At 34.6% G+C, this 22,272-nt stretch overlaps 2 protein-coding genes, 1 long non-coding RNA gene and 1 pseudogene across 3 annotated transcripts; 3 read left to right on the top strand and 1 right to left on the bottom strand.

Annotated features, from left to right (window-relative positions):
- Positions 1 to 9,337: 9,337 nt before the first annotated feature.
- Positions 9,338 to 10,800, top strand: LOC123883847 (annotated as a pseudogene).
- Positions 10,801 to 11,767: 967 nt separating this feature from the next.
- On the top strand, positions 11,768 to 13,084 carry LOC123883846 (pathogenesis-related protein 10-like). Its single transcript, XM_045932784.1, has 2 exons — positions 11,768 to 12,048; positions 12,565 to 13,084. The coding sequence occupies exons 1-2, from the start codon at positions 11,868 to 11,870 to the stop codon at positions 12,855 to 12,857; spliced, it is 474 nt and encodes a 157-aa protein (XP_045788740.1). The 5' UTR covers positions 11,768 to 11,867; the 3' UTR covers positions 12,858 to 13,084.
- Positions 13,085 to 14,866: 1,782 nt separating this feature from the next.
- LOC123883845 lies at positions 14,867 to 16,439 on the bottom strand. Its single transcript, XR_006800484.1, has 2 exons — positions 16,309 to 16,439; positions 14,867 to 15,051 (listed from the first exon to the last, which is right to left on the bottom strand). It is a non-coding gene; the product is annotated as an uncharacterized LOC123883845 (long non-coding RNA).
- A 9-nt stretch (positions 16,440 to 16,448) lies between these two features.
- Positions 16,449 to 18,132, top strand: LOC123883844. Its single transcript, XM_045932783.1, has 2 exons — positions 16,449 to 16,635; positions 16,720 to 18,132. The coding sequence occupies exons 1-2, from the start codon at positions 16,521 to 16,523 to the stop codon at positions 17,940 to 17,942; spliced, it is 1,338 nt and encodes a 445-aa protein (XP_045788739.1). The 5' UTR covers positions 16,449 to 16,520; the 3' UTR covers positions 17,943 to 18,132.
- The last annotated feature ends 4,140 nt before the right edge of the window (positions 18,133 to 22,272 follow it).

The following is a 22,272-nucleotide window of genomic DNA, read 5'->3' as shown; positions in this document are numbered from 1 at the left end:
ATAAGCAAGGGCGTGGCAAGGCACGCGGGGGGCCAAAAAATCAAAGTGCTCCGAAAATGCACACGGGGGTGTCAAGCAACCTCCATGTACCGTGGCATGATCGTGGCCAAGTAATAAAGATCAAATTCCATGCCTATGCCAAGTTGGACCAAGGCCCCGTCTCGTTTTGCTATAAGCAAGGGCGTGGCAAGGCACGCGGGGGGCCAAAAAATCAAAGTGCTCCAAAATGCACACGGGGGTGTCAAGCAACCTCCATGTACCGTGGCATGACCGTGGCCAAGTAATAAAGATCAAATTCCATGCCTATGCCAAGTTGGACCAAGGCCCCGTCTCGTTTTGCTATAAGCAAGGGCGTGGCAAGGCACGCGGGGGGCCAAAAAATCAAAGTGCTCCGAAAATGCACACGGGGGTGTCAAGCAACCTCCATGTACCGTGGCATGACCGTGGCCAAGTAATAAAGATCAAATTCCATGCCTATGCCAAGTTGGACCAAGGCCTCGTCTCGTTTTGCTATAAGCAAGGGCGTGGCAAGGCACGCGGGGGGCCAAAAAATCAAAGTGCTCCGAAATGCACACGGGGGTGTCAAGCAACCTCCATGTACCGTGGCATGACCGTGGCCAAGTAATAAAGATCAAATTCCATGCCTATGCCAAGTTGGACCAAGGCCCCGTCTCGTTTTGCTATAAGCAAGGGCGTGGCAAGGCACGCGGGGGGCCAAAAAATCAAAGTGCTCCGAAATGCACACGGGGGTGTCAAGCAACCTCCATGTACCGTGGCATGACCGTGGCCAAGTAATAAAGATCAAATTCCATGCCTAGGCCAAGTTGGACCAAGGCCCCGTCTCGTTTTGCTATAAGCAAGTTAAGCGAAGTTAAATTAGGGCCTAGCAAAGATGAATTAGTAGACAATCTTATGAAAAAATTATCTGATTTATCTATTAATGGAAAAGCAAAAGCCCAAGTTAATATATTAGAAAAAAGTGAAGATAACTCTGAGATAAATAGAATTAGAAAACACATGGGTTATCAAGGAAGAACTAGAAACTATTATCCTAGACCTAGTTTTCCAGATCTTCAATTTGAAGAAGCTAGAGACATGGTGGCCAGCTCTTACAGTGGCAATTCAATTATAGAATGGAATATAGATGGACATAGTGAACAGAATATATTAAATACCATTCAAGAAATGACCATGGCAGCTACAACTTTTAAATCAATAGGAGAAAATTCAGATAAAAAAGCTGCTATATTAATAATTACTGGTTTTACTGGACAATTAAAAGGATGGTGGGATAATATAATTAGTCCTGAAGAAAAACTTGCTATCTTAGAAGCTAAAAAATTAGATCCATCAACCGGCATCATAGGAGATGAAGATGCTGTTAATACTTTATTATATACCATTACCAAACACTTTGTAGGAGATCCATCTCAAATACAGGATAGAGCTGCAGATCAATTAGCAAAACTTTATTGTCCTACAATGAGTGATTATCGTTGGTATAAAGATATGTTTTTATCAAAATTATGTAATAGACCTGATGGTGGTGCTGATTATTGGAAAGAACGATTTATAGCAGGGTTACCTAGGTTATTAGCAGAAAAGGTTAGAATGGCTATTAAAGCTAAGAGTAATGGAGTAATTCCTTACTCTATATTAACTTTTGGGCAAATATCTAGTCAGATTATAGAAACCGGAATAGGAATTTGTACAGATTTTAAAATACAAAATAAAATTAAATCTGAGGTAACTCAAAGTAAAAGGGAATTAGGTTCCTTCTGTGAACAATTTGGAATAGAACCTATTAGAGCCCCTAGTAAGAAGGTTAAGAAAAATTATACTAAAAACTCTAGTAATTATAAGCCTTATAAAAAACGAAAGAATCAATACAAGAAAAATAAAGAACCCTCTGAAGACAAATCTTATAAAAAATCTAAAGGAAAGAAGAAAACATTTAAAAATGATAAATCTGATATTAAATGCTTTAAGTGTGGACGTTTTGGTCATTATGCGAAAACTTGCCGTGTTAAACAAAAAATTAACGAAATTCATAAGTTAGACATTAGTGATCAGTTAAAAGAAAATTTAATTAACGTATTAAAAAATATTATGTTAAATGATACTTCATCTATTAGTTCTGAAGAATCTTCTTATGAAGAAGATGATCTTAATCAAATATTAACTAGTTCCGAATCAGAAATTAGTTCTGAAGAAGACAGTTGTCTGGGAGCTGAATTATGTACTTGCGATAAATGTATCAAAGGTATAAATGTGATTACTAGTGATCAGGCTACTACCTTAATAAGTATATTAAAAGATATGCCTGAATCTTCGCAAAAGGAAGAATTCATGTTACAAATTAAAAACATAATAGAACGTGAAGAAAAGAACAAAAATACAGTCCAAAAAATAGAATTTAAAGAAATCATGAATAGATTTAAACCTATTATTACTCCTCCTATAACTATTAAAGATTTACAAAATGAAATTTCAATTATGAAACAAGAAATAGATTTATTAAAAGCAAAAGATCTAGAGTTAGAAGTTAAATATTTAGAATTAAAAGGAAAGCAAATTATAAATAATGAAGTTGGAACTTCAAATATTAGGCAAGAAAAAGATGATCCCCCCTATATTGCCACTCTAAATAGAATGATTACACATAAATGGCTTTGTCCAATTACTTTACTTGTTAAAGATCAACGATTTGATCTGGTAGCATTAATAGATTCTGGTGCAGATATGAACTGTATCCAAGAAGGATTAATACCTACAAAATTTTATGAAAAAACTCTACAAGGATTAAGTGGTGCAGGAGGTCATAAATTACAAGTTCAGTATAAATTAACAGATGCTAAGATCTGTAAAGATCATGTTTGTTATAAAACTCATTTTTTATTAGTAAAAAATATACACCAACATATTATCTTAGGTACCCCTTTTCTTTCATTATTATATCCTTTTACAGTCTCTCATGAGGCTATCACTTCAAATGCCCTGGGAAGGGAAGTTATATTCAGATTTTTCGAAACACCTAGAATTAAAGATTTAAATACTGTTCAAAATCTTTCTACATCTACGATTAATTTAATTTCTCAAAAGAAAAAACATATTAATATGCTAAATAAAGAAATTCAATATAAAAGGATAGAGAGCCAATTAGAATCAAAAAATATAAAAGACAAAATTATTCTATTACATCAACGCTTTGAAAAGGAAATATGTTCTGAACATCCCAATGCCTTTTGGGATAGAAAAAAGCATATTGTATCGTTACCATATGAACCTAACTTTAATGAAAGGTCTATACCTACAAAAGCAAGACCAATTCAAATGAATCAACAATATTTAGAATATTGTAAAAAAGAAATTAAAGATTATTTAGATAAAAAATTAATTAGGCCAAGTAAATCACCATGGAGTTGTACAGGATTTTATGTTAATAATCCAGGAGAATTAGAGAGAGGTGCTCCCAGGTTAGTTATTAATTATAAACCCTTAAATAAAGTGCTTCAATGGATTAGATATCCCATTCCTAATAAAAAAGATTTAATAGGACGATTATCTAATTCAATTATATTTTCTAAATTTGATTTAAAGTCAGGATATTATCAAATTCAATTAGAAGAAAAAGATAAGTATAAAACTGCTTTTGTAGTTCCCTTCGGTCATTATGAATGGAATGTAATGCCTCTAGGATTAAAAAATGCTCCTAGTGAATTCCAACATATTATGAATGATATATTAAATGATTATCAAGAATTTTCCATTGTCTATTTAGATGACATATTAGTTTTTTCCAAATCTCTAAATGAACATTTTGATCACTTAGAAAAATTCTTTAAAATCATTAAAAACAATGGATTAGTTTTATCAGCTAGAAAGATGAAATTATTCCAAGTTAATGTGAGATTTTTAGGCTTTAACATATATCAAGGAACTATTACTCCCATTAGTAGAGCTATAGAATTTGGAGATAAATTCCCAGATGAATTAAAAGATAAAACACAATTACAAAGGTTTTTAGGATGCGTAAATTATGTGGCTGACTTTATTCCCAACATTAGAATCATTTGTCTACCTTTGTTCAAAAGACTTAAGAAGAACCCTCCCCCATGGGATGAAACCATGAGTCAAAGTATTAGACAAATTAAGCAACTAGTCAAAAGACTACCCTGCTTAGGAATCCCAGATCCCCAAGCCTTTCTTATAGTAGAAACTGATTCCTCTGATTTAGGATTTGGAGGAATATTAAAACAAAAATTACCAGAGTCATCCTTAGAACAAGTGGTTAGGTATTATTCTGGAACCTGGAATCCGGCACAACTAAATTACAGTACTATTAAAAAAGAAGTTTTAGCAATTGTTTTATGTATTACTAAATTTCAAGATGATTTATTTTCAAAAAAGTTTTTATTAAGATCTGATTGTAAGGCTGCAAAAGAAGTTTTACAAAAAGATGTTAAAAATCTAGTTTCCAAACATATTTTTGCCAGATGGCAAGCTTTATTATCCTGTTTTGATTTTGATATAGAACATATTAAAGGAGAAAAGAATTCATTACCAGATTATCTTACTAGAGAATTTTTACAGGGAAAATGAGTAAAAAAGACAGTTATGGCCCTCCTCTTGAGGAGTCAAAAAAAGTTATTACTGCAAAACAAGCATTACAGAGTTCATCGGCTTCTACTTCATTAACAACCCAAAATAAATTCACCCCATTAACCCCTTTGGCCTTACCAGCCTTTTATCCCTCTTCATCACCTAGAGGTATTAGGCCATCATTAAATTCAAAATTAATTTCGCCATTAACTTTTTCTTTAAACACTCCATCCTCATTGAATACCCCTTCAAAAAACCCAGAAAAATTACCTTTCTACACTCCCCCAGATTCATTATCCTGTCCTTTTATGGAAAAAGATTACAAAAAGATTCTTTTTCTATTAGAGCCAGAATTTAATTCCAATGGATCATTACTTCAAATTACTTCCAAATTCTTCCCTCAAGGTTTTCATTACTTACCCTCTCACCCAGAAAAGTCCAGATTATTTTATGAGTTTATTTTAGTGGATACTGAGTCCATTGATATAACTCATACTTTTGATAAGAATGATAAAAATAAAATTATTTTTTCAAAATTTAAAATTTTAAAAATTTTATCACCTTCTGATTGGAAGGCTCATCCTTCTCATACCAGAAGCTTCACTAGGCGCTTTACTCCCCAGAATTACTCATATTATGATTACATGGACGCTTGGTCCAATATGTTATATTATCAGCCATTTGATCATTCTTGGTTCATCTGGTTTAAGAAAGACTTCCCCCTTAAATTCCCATTATGGTTTGTTAAATGGTTCCATGAATGGGGCCCAGAAGACAATATTTATCCAGATTTTGCAGCTATAGCATTTGAATCTTTTAGCTCAAGAATTAATGTACCAGATCATTTAAAGGTATTAGCTTTTCATGCTACATTTGGAATTTCATGGATTACTTCATGGACTTTCAAAAAAGAATTATCAATTCCCAATTCCAACACCTTTTGGATCGTTCGGAGCATAAGAATTAAATGGTGGAACAAGTTTAATCCCGATTTAATTAAAGCACAAGTATTACAAGATTGGTTTAATAAAAATCCAAAGTGCCTCGTTCCCAAAGAGGTCGCAGAAAAAGAAGAAGAATTCTTAGCCGAAAAATCAAAATTTTTGGCTGATTTATCTTCTTCAACCAACAAAAAAGAATTTTTAAAGAAATTACAAGTAGCAATTTCGGAGTCAGACATCAACAACGATGAAGACTCAGGAGATTCGTCTCAAAGCCTCACCAGGGATAATGGAGACGATTGCTATGGAATCATAGATCTACAGGATTAAAAAATTATTGGTTCAAGCATCATTATTGTCATTTGGCCGACAAGATTATTTGGGAATCTTTGCTTTTCAGAAAGCTAGATTCGTGGCAGACAGCTTTATCTTTACTTTTGACTATTTTGTAAAAGTTTTTTTGTTTGTTTTAGAAATAATGGTCATGTAATTATTTAGTTTCAACTGACAGCTGTCAGTGCATTAAAGTCTAGGAGCTTCCTTCTCATCTATAAAAGGAAGTGTAGTTTGTGTTAAGGATCATCGAAAAATTCTCCCAGTACAACAATCTGAGGAATTCTAGAGATCCAATACTTTGTAAGCATCTTATTTGAATAAAAATGTTTTGTTATAATTTCTTCTTTCTTATATTAACTTTCCAAATTATATTCTATTTAACAACTGAATTAGATTTATTTCTTGATAATTTACCTACTTTTGATCATATTATTTTATGGATTATGTTTTCTTTTACAGAAACATTATATTTTTATGATCCAGCCCATTCATGGGATGAAACCATGAGTCAAAGTATTAGACAAATTAAGCAACTAGTCAAAAGACTACCCTGCTTAGGAATCCCAGATCCCCAAGCCTTTCTTATAGTAGAAACTGATTCCTCTGATTTAGGATTTGGAGGAGTGTTGTAGGTCGATATCAAATTATTGTGTTAATTAATATTTTATTTTACTTATTTCTTTCAACTAAAAAAATATGAAGTGATTATTGTCTTAAAAGCTGTCAACTTCTTAAAAGCGATCAACGGTCGATATCCGTTTTCCGCTTCCGTTTTATGGTGGTGGGTGTTTGCCTCCATCGCGCCGGTATGATCAGTTTGTTTGTGGATAGTGATGTAGGAGGATTTCTTCTGTATATTATTATTTTAGTTAGATTTAGTATTGTAGTCTTGAAGGAACCTTTTGATTCAATAAAAATACAGAGATTTCTCTTAAATTTGGTGGATTCCAAATTACTCCTTCTGGTGGATTCCGGAAGTCTAGTGGATTCTAGATTAGTTACTCTTTATGGTGGATTCCGAAAATCTGGTGAATTCCAGAGCCTTATCTAATAGGTTTGTCGCTTGCGAACCTGTGTTTTATTATAGGATTAGCGCTTGCTTTTCCTTCCCGCTTCCGTACTGCATCAGTTGGCATCAGAGCAGGTTTCCCTTGTTCTTTCGTGAATTGATCAGCCATGGGAGATCAACCGGTGACGAGGGTAGACTTTGACGATTTAGCTACGATGGTCAAAGCTCTGTTGGATAAGTTGACGACATTGATGACTAAGGGGGACAATGTCGCTAACAACAACCGAAACTACAACAACAATAGAAACAATAACAACCACAGAAACGACGACAACAACCGCAACAACCCATCTACTGATGACTCGAGTTCTGCGGATGAGGAAGTTGTGTCCAAAATGGGAGGTGAAGAGACTCCAACTAGGATAAAAAAATTGTCTTGTGCAAGTCTGGCGATCCACAACTTGATGTCGACCTACCTGTGGCGGCTCCGTCTAAGCCAGATGTATTTGTGCGAAATTCGGCAACAACCTCACCGCCACTAGAACCTCCGGACACTAGGATGCATGCAGCGACTTCCATCTCAGCAAAACCGCCGCATCACAGCCGTCACATTGAACTCAAGGATTTGCTTGTAGATCGGGTTCAATTCGGGTTTTACCTTAAATCTTATGGTTTCGGCACTAGCTCAAACATGTTAACTGAGTTGGGCCAAATACCCTTTTGTGATAAATTTCCAATTTTGTGTGCTATCTTTGAGCAATGGAACCCCTATGGTCATTTGGATGTGTTGACACGAGACAGGTCCTCTCACTTCATTCAATGGGATCCAGGAGGGTGGTCTCTTGTTCATGGGAGGAGTCAACCTGTAAAGGAAGCTCTTTATCAAGACGAGAACTCGGGGTCGAGTTCTTTTGAGGTAGAGGAGACTGATGTAGGAGGATTTCTTCTGTATATTATTATTTTAGTTAGATTTAGTTTTATTATATTTTAGGTTGATTTCTTATTTTTATATTTCACCTAGGTTAGTTATTTTTATATTTTAGGTAGATTTGTAATTTTTATTTAGCTAGGTTTGTTGTTTTTATTTTTACAATCTTTTAGGAGATTTGTTAATTTTATTTTTCACTCCTATTTAAGCTAAATTATTGTAGCCTTGAAGGAACATTTTGATTCAATAAAAATACAGAGATTTCTCTCAAATTTGGTGGATTCCAAATTACTCCTTCTGGTGGATTCCGGAAGTCTAGTGGATTCTAGATTAGTTACTCTTTCTGGTGGATTCCGGAAATCTGGTGGATTCCAGAGCCTTATCTAATAGGTTTGTCGCTTGCGAACCTGTGTTTTATTATAGGATTAGCGCTTGCTTTTCCTTTACACTTCCGTACTACGTCAGCTAGAAATAGCTTTGTTAGCATGTTTATCACATTGGTACGCAGTGGTTTGTGGATCCGTTTTCGTGTTGGCGGATAGGCTCACTACGAACTTTCAAGGATACAAGTTGTTTGAACTCGTCTCTGGTTTATGCTTGTGATCGTTCTGCATTCGCTCTGTTTTTTTTTTTTTTTTTTTTTGCAATTCAATTTCTTGCACGTACATCGGGTTCGCCGAATTGTGCTTATGATTCATGTATGTTCTTGCTCGTCCTTTAGGTTACTTTTAGTGGTTCTTCATCAGATGAATCTCCATTTGCTTAAAAAAATTTGATTCCTTAATTAGGACTTTGCTCGAGAGTTTGAAATGGATAAGAGAACTTTGAAGCGAGAGAAAACTATATGAAAAAATTTAAAAATCTTTCATATCATTTGTTGAGTATTAATTTTATAGAATAATAAGAGAATGTTTATGGTCTCGTTAAACTACCATCATAGAAATGTTTTTTTTTGTAAACCAGATATCCTCTACGCGCAATTGTAAAGACTAATCCCTCGAATCTTATTGGACCTAAATGAATGATACTCCCTAAGAAACACTGCTGCATGTCTAAACTAGTGATCAAATCCAAGACGTTGATTAAGTTAAAAGAGATCCGTGTGATCTCATCTAAGTGCTATCGAGTTAAACTTAGAAATGCATTTTAGCCAAGACAAAGGAGAGGTCATTGTAGGTTGTAATAAATGAACTATATTATAGATTGTCTTTCTGACTTTTTTTTTTGGTACATTGTCTTTCTGACTTAATTAGCTTCTTTAATTTTTATTTGGGAGAGGGGTCCATCTTTTGGTTTGTTTTCTAATTGAAATTCTTTTTTTATTTGTACATAATTGAAAAACTTAATTTGTTATTTTAAAAGAAAATATTATCCAAATTCATATAAGAATGCGAATAAAAAAATACCCCAACGACTAGTCATGATTTTCATCTAATGGGGCTATCTAAACTCCAATACATAAACAATTCCTATAAATACTAGATTCAAGTTCACTCATAAATCACACAGCTAGGCAATTAAGCAACTTATAAATTATTTTTCACTAATCTCAAACTATTATCATGGGTGTTTTCAGCTTTGAGGAAGAAACCACCTCAATTGTAGCTCCTGCTAGGCTTCACAAAGCTCTAGTTATAGATGCTGACATTCTTACACCAAAGGTTATTGATGTCATTAAAAGTATTGAAATTGTTGAAGGAAATGGTGGTCCTGGAACCATCAAGAAACTTACTTTTGTTGAAGGTTAGTATAAATGCATTTGTTAACTTGAACATGCTCTCACTAATATGAATAATTAAATTTTTCATTTGTTAACTTGAACATGCTCTCTCGGTATGCATGAATCGGAAATTAAACCGCTGACTACATATTTAAGAGATTAAAGTCCTTATCACTTGGACAAATTTATTAATGTTGATTCTAATATATAATTAATAATTATACATCATCTTTAAAGAATCATTTGTAACATATAATTTATCCACAATCCAATATTTTTTTTTTAATTTAAACGATCAATGATAGTAATTGTTATTAGTAGTGAGTAAAAGTAGAAGTATGTTGTTAGTATGCATTGAACTATCAAATTATTGTTAATAAGTCCAACATCAGGTGACAATTCTCACCATAGAAGTCAGTTTTGTAGAGTTGGGTTAGACTCAAAACTCAATTCTAAGATGGTATCAGAGCCTCCTCTACGATCCGTTGGGCCACCTGTTATCAGGTTCCCCCTATCGGCCACCCACCGTTTATATCCACGCACCAAGTCCAATAGTGCTGGGCGTGAGGGGGTATGTTATGAAGTCTCACATCGGTTGCGAGATGGCCTGAATGTGTATTTATAAGTGAGGGCAATCATCACCTTACAAGCCGGTTTTATAGGGTTAAATTAGATCCAAAACTCAATTTAAGAGTTAAATATTAGATTTTTTGTTTTTATATATATAAAAAAAAACTTTTATATGATTTTAACAGTAATTTTATTTATTTATTTATTTTTATCTTGTAATTTTTTTAATAGTCATGATGTTTGTGATTGTGAAACGAATCAATGATGTGCAGATGGTGAAACCATTATAATATACACAAAGTGGACTTAGTAGATGATGCTAACTGGGCTTACAACTACAGCATAGTTGGAGGTGTTGGGCTTCCAGACACAGTTGAAAAGATCTCATTTGAGACTAAATTGATTAAAGGCCCAAATGGAGGATCCATTGCAAAGCTTGGTGTGAAGTATTACACCAAAGGTGATGTTAACCCTAGTGAAGAGGAACTCAACAAGGGCAAAGCTAGGGGTGATGGTCTTTTCAAGGCCCTTGAGGGTTATGTTTTGGCTAATCCTGATTACAACTAAAGTATACAGTAAATTAGTCGGTTCTTGAAACAGATATACCAAATTTTTAATAAATAAGTGTAGTGTTTGTTTGCTTTATACATACATGGTGTGTGTTTCTTGTGACACTATTATATCCTGTGTGCTAAATTTGGATAAAGTGAGTTTGAGATTGTAAGTCATGTGTGTACTTCGTTTCAATTATAATAATACTTTACAATTTTCTTTTTATTTGTTGTTTTTAATAAAAGGAATGGTTACACTACGTGTTTTTTCAAATTTTAGTGTTAGATTAAGATTTTTTACTTTCCTTTTTATAGCAAAACAAGTAAAAACGAGGCAATCTTGAGCAATAAAGTGGGCAAAAATAAGATGAAAATTAATATAATCAGATGAAGTGCAGTCGTCCTCAGGGCGTCTCCGAGTTTTTGGAGGCTTTGTGCAAAATATAAAAGTGGTCCATTAATAAAAAAATATAATTTCTTTTAAAAAAAATTGTTGATTTAAATTGTATATAATATAAAAAAAACATTCTTATTATTGTAAATATATAAATTATCAATATTAAACCAATTGCATTAAATCAAATGAGACAACAAATACAAAATAATTATCTTTGTATATAACGTCAAAAAAAATTGTGTTGGAATATTAAATGAAATATTTTTTTTATAAGTAATCTAGTTGTTAGAAAAAATTTAATATTCCAACACAATTTTTTTTTAAGATTAATATAGTGAAAATTTTTGCAATACAAAAATTGAATTATGTTGTTAACAATTTTACTATTTCATTAGCCACAAAATTGTAGGTTGTTAATAATTCTTTTAACATATATTACGTAATAAAAAAAATGAAAGTATATATAATATATAATATAACAATAGAAACGAATTTAGATTTGATACATTTACAAAATGGTGCAGTCAATAATAAGCCGTTGATTTTGATCATACGATCTATATTATCTCACAATTCTATACTAAATAAAATAAAAAACTATCTTAACTATCTTATCTCACCAAACTCATATTGACCTTGATTTCACCTACCACCTAACATGTACACAAGCAACAACACCAACCAAATAATACCTTATATAATGTTTATGTTGGTCTCTTCACTCCTCATAATCTACACAGCAGCCACAATCATTGACCTCTTTTCATAACCATAGTCACTTTGTGTTGATTTTCATAGAGAATTTTTTTTATCATGGGTGTACAAATTCAAGAATATTCTACCCCTATTTCTGTGCCCCCTGCTAGGGTCTTCAAAGCCATGTCAATAGATATTCATAATCTTTTCCCAAAGATTGTGGACATCATTGAGAGTGTTGAGCTCTCCGAAGGTACTGGTGAGGCTGGAACCATCAAGAAGCTCAACATAATTGAAGGTCAGTAATTAAATCCTATCTTTTATTAATCCCATCACATATATAGGGGATTTGATTCTTTAATTTGTTTGAGTGAAAATTGAAGACTTTTAATGATCTATTATTGGTCCCCGTGTGATCCTGGCTTAATTGGTAGATATATTGCATTTTATATTCAGAATCGGGGTTTGAACTTCGGTCACTGGATCATCAATTATTATACCAAAAGAATAAATAAATCATCGACTAAAATTAGTTATATATTTTTTAAAAACAAAAATGAATGCACCAATCGTTAGTTGGTCCAGTGATGATTCGTAGGGAGGACCACAGTTCGATTCCGCAACTGCGACCGGGAGAAGGCATGAATCACTTGATGTCAGAACTAACCTCCGAATCAGATTAGGTTTGTCCAGTGAACCGAATACTGATGGTGAAAAAAAAATGGATGCATGCGGAGTCTCTTTTAGATTAAACAATGTCTTAGGTTCATCATTGACTTGTTACACGATTAATCTCTCAATTTGATGAATGCAGGTGGAAAACCCAAGTATGTGCTACATAGAGTGGATGAAATTGATGAAGCTAAATTTGTGTACAACTTTAGCATTACTGGTGGCACTGGTTTGGCTGAAACATTGGAAAAAGTCTCATTCAAGAGCCAATTGGTGGAAACACCAAATGGTGGAACCATTAGGAATGTACATGTTGACTATTTTACCAAAGGTGATTATGTTGTCACTGAGGAGGAGCTGAAAGCTGGTCAAGCAAAGGTTGAAGGACTTGTAAAGCTTTGTGAAGGTTTCCTTTTGGCAAATCCTGATTATTGAATGTGTTTAATTAGGATTAATTAATAAGAACTTGGCTATATGATGATGAAGCCTAAGTATGAGTTATGAGTGTTTCTCTTGTCTTTTGTTTTTGGCTTGGCTTTAATTTTTAACCTTGTATTGGTTCATGTCTCTTTGTGGGATGGTGGGTGTGTTGTAACTTGTAATGCCTTTCTTTGACTAGTACTTTTGGACTTTTATCATTCAATGCAAAAACATGCATTCAACGAATATTTATTTTCACCACCAAAAAAAAAAAATCAATATTTATTTTATTAAGTAAATTAAAGATAAAATTATATAAGTTTATTTAAATTTATTATATTTTAATGTGTTTCCATACTTTAAAGGACTAAAGATTTAAGATAGAGGGGTCCCGTGAGCTTAGTTCAGTTGGCAGGAACATCACATTATATGTGTAAGAGCCGGAGTCCGAACCCCGGACAACTCCACTTATTCACCTTTAAGGTTGATTTTCTAGCCACTAATCTATTTGAAAAAAAAATTAAGATAGAGGGAATAAGTTTAGCCAATTAAAAAAATAAATATATTTTTGTATATGCTGACAAATGTTGTGTTTCCATCAGAGTATAAGATGAAAAGCAAACAAAAGTTGATTAAAGATGTTTTAACTTCGTTTCCGTGAAATTAACCCAGTTGGTATGGACATCATAGGAGTTAAAATTTGAACTCTAGAAACTCTACTTGACTACATGACAAAATAAGTTGGAAAAAATGTTTTCACATCTAATTTTTCTTAATAGAAGATGAAATGCTTGGCAAGTGAACCATGGATTTTTTTTTTTTTGACGCAAGTGAACCATGGATGAAAGATCGGACATCAGACATCATATTATGCCTACTTATTCAAACATCAATGTAACATCCCCAATTTGGCTTAGCATCAAGAAGGAATAGTAATTGGAAATATTTCTACTTAACAGAGACAATAAATTGTATTTTAAGTGAGAAGATCACAAACTAGTATTAAAAGGGTAAAATGTATGGTATAGAGGGACCTGTTGGGATTGAATCACACAATGAATACAATTTGCGCGCACACACTGTGTTTAGGCTCGTGGCGCGCCTAACACAGTTATCACACACACACTGTGTTTATAGTATGTTATTGATCACACACTTGTTAACAAAGTCACAATACAAGAGTTATTTATAATCCTCCTCCAATATGCTATGTTACTTGAGAAATAAGTAATTGCGTCACTAACTAACTCCTAACTATCATAACTAACAAAACAGTAGGTAGTTACACTTTTAACAACTAGGTAAGCTTCTATCTTAATGCACAAGTAATATATGTAATTATGAATTAAACTCAACATGCCCCCTTAATTCATAGTTGCTAAGCTTGTCACTCCCACCAGATCACTTAATCTTTTGAACACATCAGTTTGTACACTTTTTGTAAGCATATCTGCTATCTGCACTTCACTCCTGCAATGCTCTAGCTTCAGCAATCCATTGTTCACTTGCTCTCTCAAGTAGTGACACCTCATTTCTATATGCTTACTCCTGCCATGTGATATAGGATTTTTAGCAAGGTTTATGGCAGAGACATTGTCAATTTTTAATGTCACACCATCAGATACTTCACCAGTTATCTCCTCCATTAGATTTCTTAGCCAAATTACTTTTGTTGCACACATTGATGCTGCAATATACTCTGCCTCACATGATGACAATGCCACCACTTGTTCCTTCGTTGAACACCATGAGTTTGGTGAATTTCCAATAAAAAAAAAAATATACCCTGCAGCTGACTTTCTATCCTCCACATCTCCACACCAACTTGCGTTGTGAACCATGTCAATTTGCAGTTCTTACTAGTATCAGAAGCAGGGAACATAATTCCACAATCAATTAAGATGAGTGTTCTGGACTAGACTTGTAACATCCCGGATTTTTATCCAAGATATTAGTTAGAATTTTGCTTAATTATAAAACGTACAAATATTTTTCTTTTTTTTCTTCATAAAATAAAATAGTTATAAAAGAAATTGAAATGAAATTTATTGAAACTTAAGTAAAAATGAACAATAGTTTGAAAATTTGCGGCAGAAGAAAATACAACGACGAACTATTCATTACATAAAATTCTCAAATTTACAAAACCCAATTTTCCCCGTTCGTGCACGCTTCAAACATCACATATCATAGCTTTCTCCTTGAGTACCTAAAATGTTGGTTTTAAGGGTCAATTTCCTTATCCATATTGAATCATACTCACCACAAGAAAATGTTATAAAATAATAACAAAACACTTCACCTTATCGAAAATATAATTATTAGTTTATTATAAAAACTTTTGGGTGATAAGAGTACACATATACAAACATAGTTAGCATCTTATTGTTCAACAGCAGTAACAAACAAGGCAATATAATTACACATATTACAAATTGCACGGCAAAATCAAATAAAAGAAGAGAAAACAACGATCACCGCTTTACCATGGACTAACTATACTTTTTTTTTTCTTCCCTTTTCTTTTTTTTTGTTTTTATTATAATTGGAATAATTATTTACTACTTGTATTTTTTTCTCCCTTTCTATATGGAATGCAATGTGACTAAGACAACCCTATATGAAATACTAATGATCCGGATAATAAGTCTCATACCAATGAGAGAACCAGCCACACAGGCTAAAAGTAAACTAGCCACACAAGCTAAATGTAAAACCAGCCACAAAGACTCAAGCCACGCAGGCTAAAAATAAACAAGCCACACAGGCTAAAAGTAAACCAAGCCACAAAGGCTACCTATAGAAACTCTGCTATACACATCCTATATGATGCATGAAACTCCACTTCCTTAATAAGACCAACCTGACCTGCGACATACTTAGTCCTCCCTATACTTTTATTTACATTTCCCTTCTTTATACCAATAAGCAATAAAAACAAGTCTTCTAACATAATCATCACCCGAAAGTAGCATATGCTATTTGTATATAAAAGGTGAAATTATATGTAACTCATACAATGAAGAAATCAACACAACTTAAATCCAAACATATAAAACAACACAATTAGCACTTGATAGAAAACAAATAACAATATAAATATACTGATAAATTGAAACACGGTTAGCAATAGGTTGTACATATATATAAATAGTGAACCAAAACAAAATTAATATCAATACATTAGGCACACTCTTTTCGTTTCATTTTTTATATTTATAAGTTGATTCTTTTGGTTTATTTTAAGTGATAAAGGTTCTACTATCATTCCACAACAAATCCCTATGTAGCATGAATGTATGAGAAAAAAACCCTTATCTTAGGCGCTTTTCTACTCTAACACAAAGTTTTTAAGCTTCCCGCGTCACTCGTACAAAGAAAGGTTTAAAAGACTTTATAGAATAAAACTTATATTAGAGATAAGCGAAAGTTAACGGGATAGAAGAAAGAAGGGTGAAGTTGTTACCTCTAATGGTACGAAGAAAATAAAGGGCTGGTGGAGTGTTTCTTGCTCTTACTATTTTCTTATATCTTGGAATGAGGAATTGAAATGAGGTGATTGGAACTATAGCATACGTGTCTTTAAATAAATATTGTTATCACTTTTGTGTAATTGGGGAACATAGAATTGCAGAAGATAATTTAACAATAACAAAGGGTGTTGATAAGAATGTATCTATGGGAGAAATCATCACTACTCTTGCAATTGCACAGGGAAAATATGTTGGTACTGGATTGTTCAATGCCCCACCTAGTGAACTAGAGCTTGAGTTTGATTTTCATGCCAATGTAGGTTCATCCACCTTTCCACATGATCCATATTTTAATGATGTTGTAGTGTCTGCACTTGGGGTGCCACGTGCAATGCTTAATGTAGTTGTGGTTGGAATTGTTTATCATATGCTTCTTGTTTCTACAAAAGGTGGCAAAGCTACACTTTCTAAAGATGCTCATATCCCATATGGTAGCCATCACAGGTTTTCTACAATAACTCAACCACGTAATTCACACAACTCCATAAATGCTCATATTCTATTTCAACCAGTTCTAGTTTGTGGTAATCAACTTAATATTCAGGGTATGCCAAGCTTGTGGCTGCCAAGATCATTCTCTGAGTACGCTAATTCTCCATGGCCCCAAATAGTTCAACTTGTTGATGTATCTGTTTGGGTGGCTGCAGTACTTGATTCATGCCCCAAAGTTACCAATGGTTTTACTACCACTTGTAGTGCATACAACATGGTACTGCCAATGAGTGTTGCTGAATATTTGCAAATGACACCAAACGGAAAGCATTCCAAGAAATGGGATCCGGGTGGTGGTGGTGTTGCTTATTTTTTCATTTCAAAGAAAGTCTTTACACAAAATGCTAAAGAAGCTAATTACATACTTGAAGAAAGGTTATGGTACAAACTAGGATTTATTATTGAGTACCATTTTGATGGAGCAGCTTGTTTCATTTCTGCTTTGGTACAAGAACTAGAAAAATTTGGTGATGCTTGTTTGTTCCATGAAAAGCAATTCATTCAATGGGATCCTGGTGGATGTTTTATTGTCCATGTGGAAGTTGCTACTATTATTCTACACCATTTTCTTGACTTCAACCTTGAGGACAAGGTTTGTCTTCATAGGGGGGATAGTGATATGATTCATGTTGTTTGGATACCATGTGTGCTAGCATGGATGATTGACAATGAAGGAACTATAAATGACATCAAGGCGGTAGAAATTATGGAAAAAATAAAGCATAAAAAGATTGCGAGATTACAGTATTGTTTCATAGTGCTAGATGGAAGCCTTGTAGCAAAGCTAGTTGCTTTTGGAGTTACAAAAATTGTTACATATGGATGTCAATTCATGCATATAATTGTGAGAATTTGTGGCTGCACTAGTCAAGTGAAGATGGAAAGAAGGAAAAAGTGGGATCCTGGTAGACACGGCAATATGCATACAACAACTTGGTTAACAAAGTTCAAGCAATGGGATCCGGGTAAAATTGGTGTTGTGAGCAATTGCTACAACCTTGAGGACAAGGTTGGTTTTAAAGGGGAAGGTATTGTAATGAACCCATCATATTGGATAGGCCCAAATAGGAGTTAGTCAACTTAAGCCCAAATAATGAGACTATGTAGAAACATGAGTTACTATTAATAGGGTAGTAGGGGTATTTTGTAAGTTATGTGATTGGTGAAGTTGTTATTCTTCTCTCTCAAACTCTCTTTTCACATCTCAAATTCCTTTTGTATTGCAACTATTTGATCTAAGTTCAATAAGAATGATTCATATCTTAGTATTATTTCCGATTCAATTTTAATATCATTTCAACGGGATAGAAGAAAGAAGGGTGAAGTTGTTACCTCTAATGGTACGAAGAAAATAAAGGGCTGGTGGAGTGTTTCTTGCTCTTACTATTTTCTTATATCTTGGAATGAGGAATTGAGATGAGGTGATTGGAACTATAGCATACGTGTCTTTAAATATTGTTATCACTCTACGGCAAATCTTGCTTACAAAGTTTAGGAAAATCTGATAGAAATAAAGGTTGCAATATTTTTTTTCCATACTATCTAGAAGGGAGAGGAACATACAATTTATGAGGATTGTATGGCTGTCAAGGTGACTTGGGGGCTTGATTATTTGAAAAGAAGCAATTAAACGTGAAAGGGAATTATGATAAGAGCAAATCAATTGCAATAAATGCAATTCATAGTATTTTATGATAGTTGATTTTACCAATGAAAATCATCATGATTTCTTTATCCATCACAACAAGGCGTGAGTTGTAAATCTTCAAGGAAAGTCAATGCTCTACTCACTTATCATCATCCTTACTTGATTGCATAATTTTAGGACTTACAGCCGGAGTGCCCCGCTCCTCATACTTATGTTATATAATTTTATTTTCATTCTTTACCTCTCTCCAATTATGTTAATAAATTAAGGGATAATTCCCTATTTATTAGAACACATCATCAATTGGTCAATATAGGAATAATTCATACACATATATGGTCCAAAAATAATTATTTTATCAATGTCACACCAAAACTAGGAAATAAAATAGCTAGGTGCACAAAATAGATAGAGCACGGTTTCAAATTTTGTTACTTAAAAATTTAGGGCGTTACAATACTAACCCCCTTAAAAGAGTTTCGTCCTCGAAACCAGAAAATAAAAGATTAACTTAAATTTCTCTCATAAAATCAAGCGTGATAAAACCACTTGTTATAAAAGATGAAGTTAAAGTATCTTAACTCATAAATAAATAGTAATTAAAATAAATTTCTCGGGTTTTACATTCTACCTACCAAAAGTTTAGTTTCATCCCCGAAACTAGATAATAAAAAAAAATTCAGAGAAAAACCCAAACCCAGCTGAAAAACTATAAATAAAGCCTTCTTCCTCCACTATTATTCATTCCAAAATATTCAGAGAGATTTAATATTCACTCTAGAGTTAGGAGAACTCTAAGGAGGAGGCAAGGAGGCCAAGGAACTCCAAGGCCAACAAGATTCTTTTCTTTATGTCTTTGTAATTTATTTTTCCTAGGTTAGGTGGAGTCGAGGAACTCCCTTACGAATGCTTGGTTTTGTATTTTGTACAATTTGGGTATAAATTTAATTGCTTTCTGATTGCAAACTCTTTTATTGTCCGGTTTTATATTAATTTTAATATTGATCACATTAGAATAAAATCTAAGGACCTAGCGGATATCGCATAGGAAACGAAGCTAGTAATCCCGAACGAAGGACGGTATGCTAGGGCCAAGATGAGACCATTAAATTCAGTATATGAGGTCTTAGTATAGGATTAGAACACACGATAATTTCTACCTGAACAGAGTTATATCTAGTTAGAGGCAAACGTGACAACTTATGACAAATGGAGCCACTAAGGTAATGATACCAACGTTTTTAACAAAAAATTGGAGAGATCCGACCACACTTAACCAACAAGGGAATAACTAGCAAGCTTTACTTTAATAGAGTAAGGGAGAGATCCGACCACACTTAACCACCCCGTGTGGTCACACACACAATATTTACCAACATTAGAGGCACACGTGACGACTTATGACAAATGGAGCCACTAAGGTAATGATACCAACGTTTTTAACAAAAAATTGGAGAGATCCGACCACAATTAACCAAGGGAATAACCAGCAAGGGAATAACCAGCAAGCTTTACTTTAATAGAGTAAGGGAGAGATTCGACCACACATAACCACCCCGTGTGGTCACACACACCATATTTACTTTTTCTATCATTTAATTCCAGTCTTTTACTTTCCTGTCATTTACTATTACCCGCAAAGATACCTTTCCAATACCAAGCGAAGGCAACTATCTATATTCCTAAGCGAAACTAGTAACCTTGGCACAATCCCTGTGGAGAACGATAAACTTATCACTTTATTACTTGGTAGTGATTCTGTGCACTTGCAGAACCACTGTCACTGCCCCTTGACTCGTGACATTTTACGAGCACCCATTCCGAAAGGATTCAAGAGACCCCCCCTACACTACCTGCATATGACGGGCTTACTGACCCTGATGATCACATTGCATCTATCAACGCCACTCTGGACTTCCTTAGAGTTAGCGGTGCAATCAGGAGCAGACTCTTCCCATCCACATTGAGGAAGGGAGCTATGGCTGACTACTAATTTGCAAGTGTACAAATATCGTCAATGAAATTAACAAACATATTTGGGGGTTTGGTTGAGTAGTTTGAATTGTAAGAAAAACGTGCGAGTTCAATGGTAGAAAAGCGAGGTAGAATCATCGGAATCACCTAGTCTATAGTCTTCACATGCAATCAAACATATCATATAGAATTACTCAAGTGTTCACAACTAGATCAACAATATGGTGAATCTCAATCTCTTGATAAATTCACCTTATCCGTTGTCGATACTCCTCCGATCTCTCGAATGAAAGCTACCGACACCAAAGTATTTAAAAACGCGTTGATCGTTCGCTACACTCTATGTTTCAATCTCTCGACCGGAAACACTCAAGTGTTCAATGCAATCAGTTCAGAAATTCAATCAATATTCTCATACGTGATTAAACTCAAGAATCATTATAAAATTGATCAGAAATTATAAAGCATTAAGTCAAGATTTGCATTGGATAAACACTATTACAAGAGTAACTCATATGAATAGCAGGATTACAAAGAGACTACATCCTAAGCTATCCTAGATCCTATCTCTATGAGGAAATCAGCTCATCATAGTGCTTCGATCAGCTCCTATCTTCAACTTCATGGTCTTCGATTCCATTGTGTTGAAGGTGTTGAAGCTATCCCCTTTGTTCTAGGATCAGGCCTTCGTTCTTGCTCAAAATCTCAGAATATAAGATGAACTGCAGAAAAATTCGAACCTCTGTCCAAAAACTGACATTTCTATATATACTGATTGCAACCACGCTACGCGTCAGATCTACCATGCTGCGCGTGGTTGCTGAAATTAACACTACGCTGCGCGTGATAGATATCACGCTGCGCGTGATCATTAGTCAGTGGCCAATCTTCTCAGGTCAGAGTTTCACGCCGTGCGTGGAGAGTCCCCACGCCGCGCGTGATCAAAGCAGGTTTTTGGTCTCTCTGTGATAAGCATCACGCTGCGCGTGATGGACCACGCCCCCAGCGTAGTGCAAAACTGTATTTTTCTGCATAATTTCCTGCTTTCTTGTATTCCAAATAACCTTGCTTCTGAGTTGATTTCTCTTGATTTTATTGCTTAAAACCCTCTAAAATGAGTCTAATGTCCCTCAAATAAGCATGGATTATAAGAGTCTGACGATCCGCATCAATGGCCTAGTACCATAGTCTAGCTCCTCAGTCTATCTCCTCATGGAGAGATTTGGCCGACCAATTATGCAGGCACTTCACTGCCTCTCGGAAGCAACCAAAAACCGAGGCAGTCATGGACGCCATTTTTCAAGGCGACAATGAGTCCCTTCACAACTTTATTGAAAGGTTCAACAAGGAAGCTGTACAAGTTGACACAACTGATGACATGAAAAAATACCGGCTCCAACGAGGCCTTCACCCAAATAGTGATTTTGCCATGGCGGTCGGCATTGAAAAACAGCGCACCCTGGATGACCTCCTCAAATCTCAAGCATACATACAGTATAAAGTGCAGCAGACAGCTGATACTGCTCGTTATGGTCGAGCAGGAAATACCCAGTCTGCTCCCCAGTCTAATCACGAGCAGGCCAAACAGATCCAACCTAATAAGAGGACCTTTGGCCCAGCGCTGAGGGCTATATAAGCTCTCCTATACAGGAGAGCAAGGTAACACTATTCATTCACTCATTTACTTTCTCTCTCTAGTATCTCAGTGCTCTCTTTCTCTCTCTGACTTTGGCATCGGAGCACCTGTAGGTACAACCCCCCCTCCGTGGATCAACTGCTCGAC

The sequence above is a fragment of the Trifolium pratense genome, linkage group LG5, assembly GCF_020283565.1.
Source record: "Trifolium pratense cultivar HEN17-A07 linkage group LG5, ARS_RC_1.1, whole genome shotgun sequence".
Taxonomy (NCBI): domain Eukaryota; kingdom Viridiplantae; phylum Streptophyta; class Magnoliopsida; order Fabales; family Fabaceae; genus Trifolium; species Trifolium pratense.
Note: the sequence above shows the minus strand (reverse complement) of the source record. Positions and strands in the feature narration are given on the sequence as shown.

Coding starts and splice junctions, on each gene's coding strand:
- LOC123883844 (XM_045932783.1), top strand. CDS start 16,521: ATGGGAGAAATCATCACTACTCTTGCAATTGCACAGGGAAAATATGTT. Junction 16,636..16,719: donor TGATTTTCATGCCAATGTAG/GTTCATCCACCT, acceptor TGCTTAATGTAG/TTGTGGTTGGAATTGTTTAT.
- LOC123883846 (XM_045932784.1), top strand. CDS start 11,868: ATGGGTGTACAAATTCAAGAATATTCTACCCCTATTTCTGTGCCCCCT. Junction 12,049..12,564: donor GAAGCTCAACATAATTGAAG/GTCAGTAATTAA, acceptor TGATGAATGCAG/GTGGAAAACCCAAGTATGTG.